The 12,392-nt window shown below is 39.5% G+C and overlaps 1 protein-coding gene across 1 annotated transcript in view; it reads right to left on the bottom strand.

The window, feature by feature from the left end:
* LOC124065158 (proprotein convertase subtilisin/kexin type 4-like) overlaps positions 1 to 12,392 on the bottom strand; it is a 163,381-nt gene that overhangs the window by 63,221 nt on the left and 87,768 nt on the right. Inside the window, exons 7-11 of the mRNA XM_046400308.1 lie at positions 8,447 to 8,484; positions 7,584 to 7,663; positions 6,011 to 6,099; positions 1,581 to 1,753; positions 446 to 667 (exon numbers count right to left, since the gene is read on the bottom strand). Of these exons, the coding sequence (XP_046256264.1) occupies positions 446 to 667; positions 1,581 to 1,753; positions 6,011 to 6,099; positions 7,584 to 7,663; positions 8,447 to 8,484 (602 nt within the window). The remainder of the gene's footprint in view (positions 1 to 445; positions 668 to 1,580; positions 1,754 to 6,010; positions 6,100 to 7,583; positions 7,664 to 8,446; positions 8,485 to 12,392) is intronic.

The raw sequence follows: 12,392 nt of genomic DNA, 5'->3' as shown, positions 1-12,392 counted from the left end.
TGGAAAAGGGCAGGCATCCCAGCAGACAAAGGTGATATCTCACTGATAAAATTGTCTGTTCTGTTTCTGTAAGCCTGGAGCTGGCAGTGCATTACTTCTCGGCTTTTCACTGCTACCTCTGCCATCAACACCTCGGCTTCTTCCTCTCCCTTTCTCAGCCACTACAGCCACGCTTTACCTCCAATTAACACTCGTTTGCTTCTGTGTGTATGTGTGTGTGTGTGTGTGTGTGTGTGTGCCCAGCAGTCACCTAGGTCATTTGGCAGGCCTCTATAAATATCACACCAGTGGCTGCTCTTTAACAGGCTTCTCACAGCTCACAGGAGCCAAAGAGCAGGGCTGCTGGCACACAAACACACACACACACACGCACACAGAAGCACTCACACACATGACCTCATTAACGATAAACACTGTTGTTAGATGTATTAGGAGGTACACGCACAGTAACCAGAGGTAGAGAGCCTCCCACGTCGGCCCCTGTCAGGGTGACGGCCATCACACCGGGGCAGGGCTCGCCAAAGTAGGCGGGCTTCCCTGTGTGAGAGACAGCGCCGATGGCAATGTTGTAGATGGAGTTAACGTAACCATCTGCACCGCAATGGTCACGCTGCATCCCACCATTACCTGCCGCCCACACAAAGATGCTGCCCTTCCCACCTCGGCCCTGACAACACAAACAGAGACACGTCAAAGTGAAAGAAGTGAAAAGTGGATTTCATAAAGAATGTTTCCATCTAGCGGTCAGCAGAGCACTTCAAATATCACGTATAAAAAAAAATATCATACTGTATTTACACAAGGATCAAATAAAGGGCTCACAAGGAGGATTCCTTTGTGGAGGAAAAAGTCTTTATAGGGAAAAATTCAAAGATAATTTAAAAAAAGTCAACCATATTGTGTCAGTTACTGTTTTTTGCTAGAGACGGTTAATGATGATAAAAAGGCAATGATGAAGACTTTTGTGCATAGTCCTAGCGAGTGTACCAAGTGAATACGAAAAATGTTGGTAACTTTTATGCTGAAATCTGTTAATTTCAGCATCACGTGGGAGTAAACTGTTTCATATTTATATACACTCACAAGAACAGATTACAATAATAAGAATGTAAATGAACTAAAGTTACAAGGCATTTACTGCAACCCTAACCACCTTGAGTGGTCTGCAGTTGTTTTAGCTATATTTTGTAGGTAACTGTAAAGGGACTTTTATAGTCCCTGGCCTGTTCCCAGTAGGGAATGAGCTTCTTGGAATGATAAACACAATGGGACTAAAGTCTATCTCCAAATGACCAAAACAAGCTTATGTAATTGGAAAGAGCACCCTGACTTACAGAAAGACAACTCGAGAAACACAGTCATTTTATTTGGACCAGTTTTCAACATGTCTAAATCCCTCTCTAATCTGAAACACTTAGTGCAAATAGTAATTTTGTAAACTAAATAAATATGCATTTAAAACCGTCTACGTAATCCCAACACTCGACATTTTGTCCTTCCAATCTCAGCTCCGCTGACAGCACGGCTGTCTGCTTTCCATCCGACAGACAGCAGTGCGAACTCGGAGATGAAAGCCATGCCTTATGAGTTCCTAGCCGAAGGGCTTGCTCTGTCAGGCTATTCGGCCCATCCATCTCAGCACCGTCATCCCGCGGGCCCCAACTGCAGACGTAGATGTCGATGAAGTGGATGTTGAAGGTCAGAGCTGTGGCCTCCATGGCATCAGTGACAGAGCCGTCCAACAAGCATATACCTGGACAGAACGAAAAGGTCACGCAGAGTTCGGAGAAAGGCTTGTGGAAAAACAAAACAAAATCGAAACTTTATATATCTGAAAGGCATTTTGTATCATGGTGCTGATTAAAAGTAGAGAAAAGAATTCGGATTTTCACATTGTAGCTCTTGTGTTGCAGTATGTCTTCTGCTGTAGTGACATGTAGTCACTGTGATATTCCATCCACAAACAGTCAATAGAATAATAGAGGTAAGACACCATACCTGGGGTGCAAATGCATCACAAACACATCATGAGCACATACATAGCTGGCCTGTGGCCTACAGCAGAAACTGCTCCTGGAGTCTTCTCTATATTTTCCTTGTTTCCTGTGTATCATTTGTGTCTATTGTTTTCTGTCTATTTCTTCTTGTTTCCTCAATGTCTGTGTCTGCTTCTTTGCCACATCTGATTTTCGTCACTGCATGAATTCCATCACCGTCTGTCTTGCGTGTCTGCTCTTGCTGTATTCATATTTCAGTGCATTTGCTCCATTGCTGTTTGTTAAGATGAAAATGTAGCTGTATAATAAAACTGCACAATGATTTTATCACAGCAGTCATTTTCCTCTGACGCCACGCTGAGTGTGGGAAGCTTAAATGCAGGGATAACATCATACTGCTGTGTTCTGCATTGCAAGTCCGAGAATCATCGGGAAGCTGCCAAATCGTTGTCATTTTACTACTTACAGATTGATCAGTAACTGAAAAGACAATGGACAGTGAAAATCCAGGAACATCAGGCCGTATTTCAAGGTAAAACTGCATATCTGATATCTCACTGGCTCACACACTAGACAACAGCTAATGTTAACATTCAAACACTTCCCGAGTAAACATTACCATTTGATAGTGTTACATGACACAATTAGCTGAAATCGAAATCGAAAATTCATTCTGAAACATCAACACACATCTTGGACACATATGTTTATGCTATTATTCAATGTAACACTCATACAACTTGTAACCTTGAATGAAGCAGTAGACACCATGCCATCATGTAAGCTTCCCAGCCTGAGGGTGGCATCAGAGGAAGATGGTGGCCTTGTAAATACGAGGTATAGTGTTGTGTTATAACTGGTTTTAGCTCGGCAAATGGCTGAAAATATTTTAAAAAAGCTCTTCAAGCTCTCACAGCCTTGAACATAAGGGCTTTTGCTTTTTTTTTTTTTTTTGCTGGATTTTAAGTCACCAAAAATCCTTTTAAGAACATCTAATATCCACCCTCATAAACTTATAACCTGTGCTGGTTTTGGTGTTTGGAGTTTAATGCATATATTAAAGACACTTCAAAAATGTTGTTGTTCAATACACAACATTAATATAATTAATTCTTAATTAATTAATAATTCTGAAAAAATGTAATAGAACATTTGTTTATTGCACCACTGATGATAACATAAAAATAAAGCTTATAATACAACATGATAAATAAGCCTGCTCTCCTTAGAAAAACCTACAAATTATCACTGAGTTGTTTTTATGAGGACCTATGATACATTGGAGTGGTGATACTGCTTGAAATACTTGCAATATTACTGTGACCCAGGTTGCTATGTAATGTTACATTTTGACATCAGTGGACAGAAGAGCAGAAACGGTGAGAAAAAGCTGAGCTATGTATTTTCTCCTGCCTGGAGAGCATCACTCTAACAAAGCTGAGAACGGTAGCCAAAATAACATCTCAATATACAGTGGGCACATAACACATGGGTGAAATTATCCATCAGTGGATATAAATCATATTATCATCATCCTTTTGCTCTCTTGAACACAACAAAATTTCATTACTGTCTCACTATATACAAATATACAGGAATGATTAATCCACAACAGATATACCATGTAAACCAAAGTATTGGGACACCCTGTTTATTGAATATAGGTGTGGTGTGGGTCTTTTGGGTTTTTCAGAGGTTGGGTTCCTTACTTCCAGTGAAGGGAGAGCTTAATGCTGCACCAAAAAGTGAACCAAAAGGGACTTAGTTCTTTATGCTTTCACATTTATTTGAAAGAGGGCCCAGTTCTCTTTCTGGTACCCTTCAGCTCTGACAAGGGCTCAGTCCTCTTTCTGTTCACACTATAGTTCCTCTGGAACTCTCAGACCTTTACTGCTTTGGATTATGGAACACGGTGGCAGCTGCTGTAGTTGCCTTTTCCATATTGCTGTAGTATGTTGTTAAATTAGCCCACAGACAGAAAGAAAAACAAAATAGAAGTTTATACAACAGCTCATCCTCCTCCTCCACTTGCTATCTTTTCATCAGCATTGTTTCTGTAGTGTTTGTTGAGTGCAGTGTCATGTGATCTACATAGGGCAAGTCTAAAGGGCTAAAATACAGTGAAAAGAAGGCAAAAGAAACCTGGAGCTCTTTTTGTTCACAATGCACAAGCTAAGTGAACCACTCCGTGGACTTGAAGCAAACTGAAGACCACTACCCAAAATGGTGTTGCTTAGGTTCATTTCAGAGGGGTCTGAGCTTGTTTACTGTGTTCACATATGCGCAAAAATGGTATATTACACAATTATATTAAATAAACGATATATGTATCTCTTCTACTGACTGTCTTATATCAGCTGCATTGTAGAGGTCTGGTGGGCCACAAGGTCAGTGGGAACCCCCATTAGGCCAATTTTTATTTTTATGTCAAATATGAGTTCATTCTTTTCTTTTGAAAACTCAGCTCATTACATTACTCTAAATGCAATAAACAATAAACAACAATAAATTATGTATGTAATCCATCTAAAACCAAAAAACAGACAGATGTCAAACCCAAGGTTTGTGCATAGCTACTTTAAAAACAACATCAAATCTAACAGGACTATATAAATTCACAGAGAAGTTCAAGTAATTTTCCCAAACAGAAGCACAATGAGAGGGAAAGCTCAGTCAGTCCTCATCGTAAGAGAGCACACATTGGTCCAACATGCATCTTTCATCTGGGTCTTGCCCCTTCATCTCCTGTACTCCAGACTCCAGACTGTTTATGAGTCAGGACAGAACAGACTCAGCAAGGTTAACTGTGGAAAGAGATTCCTGGTCTTGTCTCACAAACATTTTTTTTCTCTTTTTGTCAGTTCTGCGGGAGGCTCTCATCAGCCCCTGACAAATGAGGAAGGGTCAAGGGTTAAAGCTCACAGAGCAGAGTTCAAATGTCAGAGGTCAACCGAGAGATTCCTCTTCTCATACTGCATGTTTCATGCTGATGACACCACTGTATGAAATTGGTTCTGAAGCACACAGATCTGAGTGCAGTTGTTTATAGCTCTCTTAGTGTATCCTATATAAATCTTTGATTTCACAACAGAAAAGGGGCCATCTTGTGTATTCAGTTCATTCATCCCTGGCAATGTTACAACCAACACTAAAAAAGCCATTACTGAAGCTCCCACTAAAAATGAGCTGTTAAATAGGGTCAGCACGGCTTGGTAGCAACCAGTCACTGTGTAGTCTGCTGCATTCACACAAACCCAAAGCTATACCTACATACAAAATGCACAATATCTGCAAGATGAATATTTATATGTTAAAATCTCTCTCAGTCTTTTTCTATACATTTTTCTGATCACTTAAACCAAAAGTCCATCTTTTATTCAGGCATATGACATCACACCTTCTCTAAAAAATCTATAGGTTTATTGAACAGTTGATGAGTTGATGTTCAGGTGAAGTTCAGCAACAAAGAGCCAGGTAAGCCTCTCTCAAAATAAAATAACAAATATTTTATATCTTGTGCTGTGCAGGACATCATTTTTTTGTTTGTTTGTTTGTTTTTCCTGGTCTGGGACTCACTGCAGAATGTTGGGCAAAAATGTGAGTCTGAATCATTTATTTTTCAATTAATTTAGCTCATTTTTTTCAGCAGGGGTCTGAGGCAAAGTTAAATGTGGCTGGGTCCAAAGCATCCTTTCACAAACCTCGTTTTATTTCCTACAAGAACTGAAATATGAGAAATAATCTGTCATGTGGCTGTTTATAGGTCTTGCATAAGTGAGAAAGCCATGCTGTTCCTCACAAAAACATCTCGTTATTGTTGAAGATAATGTTTACGTTATTTATCGTCCAGATTTCAGTTGAAATAAGTGTTTTTATATTATAACACAATAACTGAAAAGATGTGTGTCTTACTTTGTTGCTTTGAAAATGCCATGCCATAGTCTTGGCCACTGCAGTACACCCACAATGCACTGCCTCCCACTGTCTTGATAAGGCTGCATTGTTTTCCTCACCTCCGATCCTGGCATTGAAGGCGATGCCCACACCGCAGTAGGAGTTGTTGGCCTCCATGGCAACCTCCCCTGCACATCGGGTACCATGACTGAAATGCAGGGGCGATAATACGTTAGCCACACACTAAGACTGAATATGCAAAAATTTGGGTTTTCTTTTTTTGGATGTGTTGACCTGACTTCACAGCTAATTAAGCCTGGACTGACAATTACGTAGAGTACACCCTGATTTGAAGACTGGTGCAGATGAACATCAAGATATTGGAAACTGCAGTTCAAAACAATTAAAGCTTTCTGCAACTGATTTCCTGTTCAAACACAGCACTGAATACACTGTGACATTTCTTAGCTTGAAACCTCATGCATGTAGCTGTTTGATACTGCTACATTTTCTAAAGGTGTTTAACATATTTACTATGACATAATTGTGTGTTATTACATCGTGAGCACATGATCCTTCAGTGAGTTAACTAATAGACTGTTTGCTTAGCCCTTATTCATCCATATTTACTATTGCTAAGCCTGTTAAGCTTTCTGTTCTCGCACAAGTGGCAGAAATCCTATAAAACATGTCTTAGTTGATGATTCAAGCAGAAAACATGGAAATAGAGAAATAGCAGTGATTCTGCATTCCAGTGAAGAACCAGATAAGGACTCTTTTGGAATCATCATCATCATCATCATCATCATCATCTACTTCTTCTTCTTGTTCTTCTTCCTACTAGTAAAGTAGTCCCCATGTGTGAAAACAAAACAAACTTTGCACAAAGGTCCAGTCCTATGCCAAACTTCCTGAAGTGGCTGTGTGGGCTGACAGACCTGATAGAATTTTTGACAGTATTTTGAATATGTATGCAAACTATTGCAGTAAATAGTAAGTAGATCTTTAAATGTCTGTTTCTCACATTGGAGGAGTCAATTTTGGCAAAAGCAAATTACAGACATCTCTGTGTCTTGATAACTGACTTTTTGACACTAGTTCAAAGGAGAAATCTCACTATAATCTGCTTTTAATTTACTATGTTTTAAATAATTATGATCTGCATTATTTTGTGGAAGGACCCTCATGTATCTGTCATAACCACGTGTGAAGCCACCTTATAATTCCTGCAAACTCAAAGCATACTCACACAGCTGGGTGGGCAAGCATACTTATGCAAGTATGACAGGTTAGATTTATGATTTATTGTTTGTTGCTTGAATGTAAAACACCCCAAATCAAATAAGGAACAGGACAAAACTACTAATGTTAGCCTAAATAGTCAACCAGCTTCCACAGGCTGAGGAAAAACTACACAGTGGATGTGTTATCATTAATAGGGATTTCAAAATGTTTTTAATCTGTAAGCCCATAAAGTGAAGTTAGCTAATGAAATGCTCCTTTTGTAGCGTCATGTTATGTTCCTCCTGTAAGCTAGTTAGTCCGGATGTGCTCACACTAGAGCAGAAACGTATACTGTTTAATTCATTTCTCTTTCTCTCTTGTGCTTTTTTGGTTTTAAAAAAAAAGCTAATTAAATTGGTCCGTTTATTGACTCTCCCGAGACAAGAAACATAGCCCAACAGTCGGTACCTATTCTCTTCATTTCGGACAGGCATGGGATCATGAGACAGACTGTGTGAAGCACACAGGTCAAAACTCGCGAGGGCTTCCTGCAATCCAGACAGAAAACAAATGGAACACAATGTAACACAATGTGACTCTCAACACAAAAACATCAGAGTCATGTAACAGGAAATGAAGGAATCCCGTGAAAGACTCTTGATACTGCCACTTGAATTAGTCTGTCAACATGTCTCTTCTGACTGAAGGGAATCACTGTCACTGAGGAGACGTCTGTGACTGCGTGTGTGTCTCTGAGTGGTTTATGTGTGTCTCATAAAAGTGAACATGTTTGAATGACTTGTTTCCCAGAGTATATAGGCATAACGGGAGGAGGATGTCTTGGCAGCAAATGGTACAAGAGCAATTATGTATCTCTCTCTCTCTCTCTCCAGCCAGGCTTATCCATGCCAGACAATCTGCTCTGACAAAGTACAAGTTGGCCTGTGTGCTTCAAACTGCCTATAGGATTACATACGACAAGGCAGGAGCAAACAACACTGCCACTCCACATATGCTTTATGGCTATCCCTAACAGAATGATACAGCTTTATCACTATATGAACATTTTATTGCCTCAGGTTGTAAGTCATACAGAAGTTGGGAAGTTAAAGAGAAAGTCAATACTCAGATTTCTGTCTAATGACAATTAAAGTAAGCTTGTGTATCCAAACAGTACTGTTAAAAAACCTCATAAAAACTCAATAAGAAATTACATTACAGAGAGCTAGTGTATATGACATAACTAGAATGAAAATATTTTACTGCACAGTTTAAATATGATTTAGTAGAGATCAGTTCTTGTTCAAAAACCACATTTTAAGTTTACTTACAAAGTTTTTCTTCAGGTCCTTGTTTCCGTGATCTACACCTGAAAATTAAGAGAAAGAAAAAGACAAAGAAAACGTTATAAATTAGCCAAAAATCAAATTCTAATCTGAATAGTTGATGCTAGGAGGAAACAAAAGATTTTGAGTATTCTTGACAAAAAATGTACGAGGAAAAAAATACTTTGGTGCAGTAAAGTGGTGCAATCAGACCATGTCTAAGTGCAGTCATTGTTTCATTATTTTCTGTGAAGCCAAGTAGGAGCTGTTTCAAGTCACTTGAACTTACAGTGTGGTAGACAGGTTATTAAAACCAAGAAAATGTTGAGTGCCCTACTAATTGGTGTAATTAATTTGCCAAAATGTAACAGTGAAATCTAATTTTTATAGCAAGCTGTGCCAAGCTTCGGGCTTTGCTGTACGAGGTGACTGATGGATGAGTGAATGAACAAATGGGCACAGAATAATGTCTCAAATTTCTATGTATTCAATTTGCCATTTTTTTAAAATTTCGTATTCTTTCCTTCACGCTTCACCTTTTCATGTATCTTTTTGTCATCCTCTCTTTCCACATCAGTTGCCTTTCTTTCACTTGCCCCCTCCTTATCCTCTCCTTCTCGTCACCCCAGCCGCCACCACCTCCTCCTCCATCTCTGCTGCATCAGGGCTCCTGTGGTCTCAGCGAGACACAAACGAATGAGGGCCCCAGGAGGGCCGTGCCTGCTCTGCCACACATCACTCACTCTCTCTCTCTCTCTCAATCACACACACACATGGGACCTGCCAGCCTTTGTCCCATGCAGGCAGTGCCTCCAGGTTGTCATGGTAACCTGCAGTCGGTTTTGCCGTTGACGCCTGATTGTCTTGAGCTAGACGGGATGGAACCATGTGTGGGTGAAGCCTCATTGGAGCTTGCCATGCTGTGCCATGCTATGCCACGAGATGCCAGGTCAACCTGCTACATAACCTCTGATGCCTTATTCTCTCCTCATCCACCACTTTGGGTTTTCCTGCCCCAGACAGACTTCCTCCTTTGCTGCTTTTGTTTAGTACTTCACAGGCTGAATTCCCGATCCACAGCTGGTTTAGATGGTGCAGAAGTTTGTTGACAGCCATGTGCCATCTTCAAGACAAACTGTGTCGCCAGCTGCTTCTTTTCACCTGCCAGCGAAAAGCTTCACCTCGAAACAAGAAAGGACCTAGCTAACAGCCATTAACAGTCTAACAAAGCGCAAAACAGCTAATGCACAAATTTTGCATAAGCATTTCTGTTGGTGAATAACTGTGACTGCTGAAATGTATTTCTACTTGAAAATACAGACGGTTATAGTGGTGGTCAGGTGGTGGTCATGAGATAAAAAGCTATAACTTTATGAGTGTTGAAGTTCCATTCTCTCAACGGCCTTCAACTGTATCGCATGATCTTTATCAGTAAGCAAAGTAAGCAAAAAAAGAAAAACACAAACAAACAAACAAAAAAAACAAAACTCAAACTGTGAAAACGCGGTCCACTGAGAGTTAAGATTTTGTCGAACTACTGCCTTTTGTTGCTTTGTGCAGTTTCTGTGGTTTGGTAAGAAAAGGGTAGAAAATGTAGTACCAGTTGCTACTGAATGTTTCCAATAATCACAAACTTGTGAGGTTTTTTATTGATTTTCAGTTTCTTGTTCTCAAGGGAACAAGAGAAAGAGCTCTCTGGCCAACTTTCCTTCTTGCCTGAGCCAAGTTGGATTTTCACCATGAGCATGAGGCCAAGTGAGGATGCTGAGTAGGATCTGAGCACTCTGATTTAAAGTTTGAAGTGTGTTGAGTGATACTACACTATGGGCAAACATGATGTCTTCATATGGAATTCAAGTGACTCATTAAAGAGTTCTGTCAGATGTCAGATATCTTTTACAAATTCCCACTCATGCTGATGTGTTTTCCTTTTTTAATCCCCCAAACTTCATCATCAGTGAAACCAGGAGACTCTCCCACGTCCTCTGCTCCAACTCTGATCAGTCACTCACTTTTGCTCCAATTTTTGTCTTTTTCTTCAGCTATCTATGATGCTACAAGAGAATATTTATGTATTTATGTGCAAACCACCAACGTTTAAGGAAAAAACAATCCTGTGAACAATCGATAATGCATGTGACCCATCCTCATCATCATCTTTGCTTAGGCTGGTCTGAGTCATAAAACATGCTTTTTATGACCCAATTGTTAGATACAAATAAGGGTAGGTGAGGAAATTTGAACCAGCTATTTAATGTTTCCCTGCACATATCACAGTGAACAACACAGTAAGCAAGTCTGACTCACCAATCAGGGAGAACTTTTCAAGCTTTTAAAGGCAGGAGTTTAAACCTGAATATGCAATTAAAACTCCTCTTGGAAAGGACATCTTTGCTGTTATGTGAAAAGAACTGCTTGTTTGCATGAGGCAAAGGAGACTGTTCTATAGAGTTCATCTTCGTTTAAAGGCACCTCAGTGTGCAAGAATGTTCTTTCACCTCTGTGTGTGTCGGTCAGACATGATGACAATCACATGTCATGTCAGCATTTTAAAGGTGACACCATCACTTTTCCATTTGTGATGCAGACATCTATGGGAATTAATGTCAAAGTGGCTCAACATGGTACAAAGTTACAAGTGTGGAATTTGAATTTGCACGTAGTCCAGTAAGCAAGTTGTGCACTGCTAGTAGTATTTTAAAATCGATTTTCTGACTTACTGGTAATGCACTTTAGCTGGGGTCTAATTTGTTCATGTTTCTTTGATCTTTGGTTAGATTTCCGGCAGCTGCATTTTGGACAAGCTGGGATTCTGTCAGAGCTTACCTTAGTAGAGCCAAAAACAGAGTATGACAGTAATCGAACATGCTTGTCTAAAATGCTAAAGACTAACCTTAACAACAGCATTTGGACATTTTCAGTTCTATAGTCCTATATATGATAAAAAAAAAACTTATGCTAACTGATTTAATATAAATTCAATTTGAATTTAATTTGACATCTAATTTTAAATTAATTTTAATTTGATTTTAAATATGAGTCTAAGACAAAAGCTAGCTTCAACAACCAGGAATCAGACAGCCAAGGCCTCCACCTTTGACTGCCGCCCGATCGACAACACCCAAAATTCACCCACAGTTTTTAAAGATGTACACTGATTTTTCTGTTTTTTATTATGCAAACACACCTGAGTACCTCAGCTTTGTCTTTATTTAGCAAGACATCATTTTAGTAAATCCTGCCATTAACTTGCCAAATAAACTGATAGAGTGTGGGCAGGACAGTCGAGAAATGCAGATTAAAGCACTGTTCACATAAATATAGCAATTAATGTTACTACTCTGAAAATTCAGGCTTCAGGCAGCATGTATAGGATGAACAGAAGGGGGCCGTTGTATTGACGGTTGTGGTACTCGACACATCATGTTGGCACGCTTGGAAATATGATTGCTAATAGAGATTCAAATATCCTCTCTTGAAACTTGGACTTGGACAGGATAGTGCTCAGGAGTTCAGCCCAGTTTTCCAAAGCTGTGTTTACAACTGCGTGAATAGCTGTAGTGAGATCAAATAGAATGATGTTCATTTTTGAAATTTAAAAACTTAGAAACTGTTTCAGTAAAATGATGGGTAGAAATCCTGATTGGCATTTGTCAAAGCAGTTGACAGAACTAACTAACGATTCTCAATTATAGTTCAAATGAACAGTACATTTCGTAGGGTACTGAACGTATGACGTCATTGCCAACCCATGGATGATCTGAATGGCTTGGCATATACTGCACATGCATGCATCTGCATGTTCTTGTCACAGTAAGGTTGACTGTATTGATACCTTTTCAATATCACTAGTTTAAATGATGGTATCAAAGGTACAAAACCTATGAAAAAAAACAAACACAAAAAAGATCATTTTTTCGTGTTATTGAACAAGGAATTATTTCATTTTTTG

This window comes from Scatophagus argus, chromosome 9, assembly GCF_020382885.2.
Source record: "Scatophagus argus isolate fScaArg1 chromosome 9, fScaArg1.pri, whole genome shotgun sequence".
Classification (NCBI taxonomy): domain Eukaryota; kingdom Metazoa; phylum Chordata; class Actinopteri; family Scatophagidae; genus Scatophagus; species Scatophagus argus.
The sequence above is the reverse complement of the archived record's forward strand: the minus strand, read 5'-3'. Positions and strand labels throughout refer to the sequence as shown.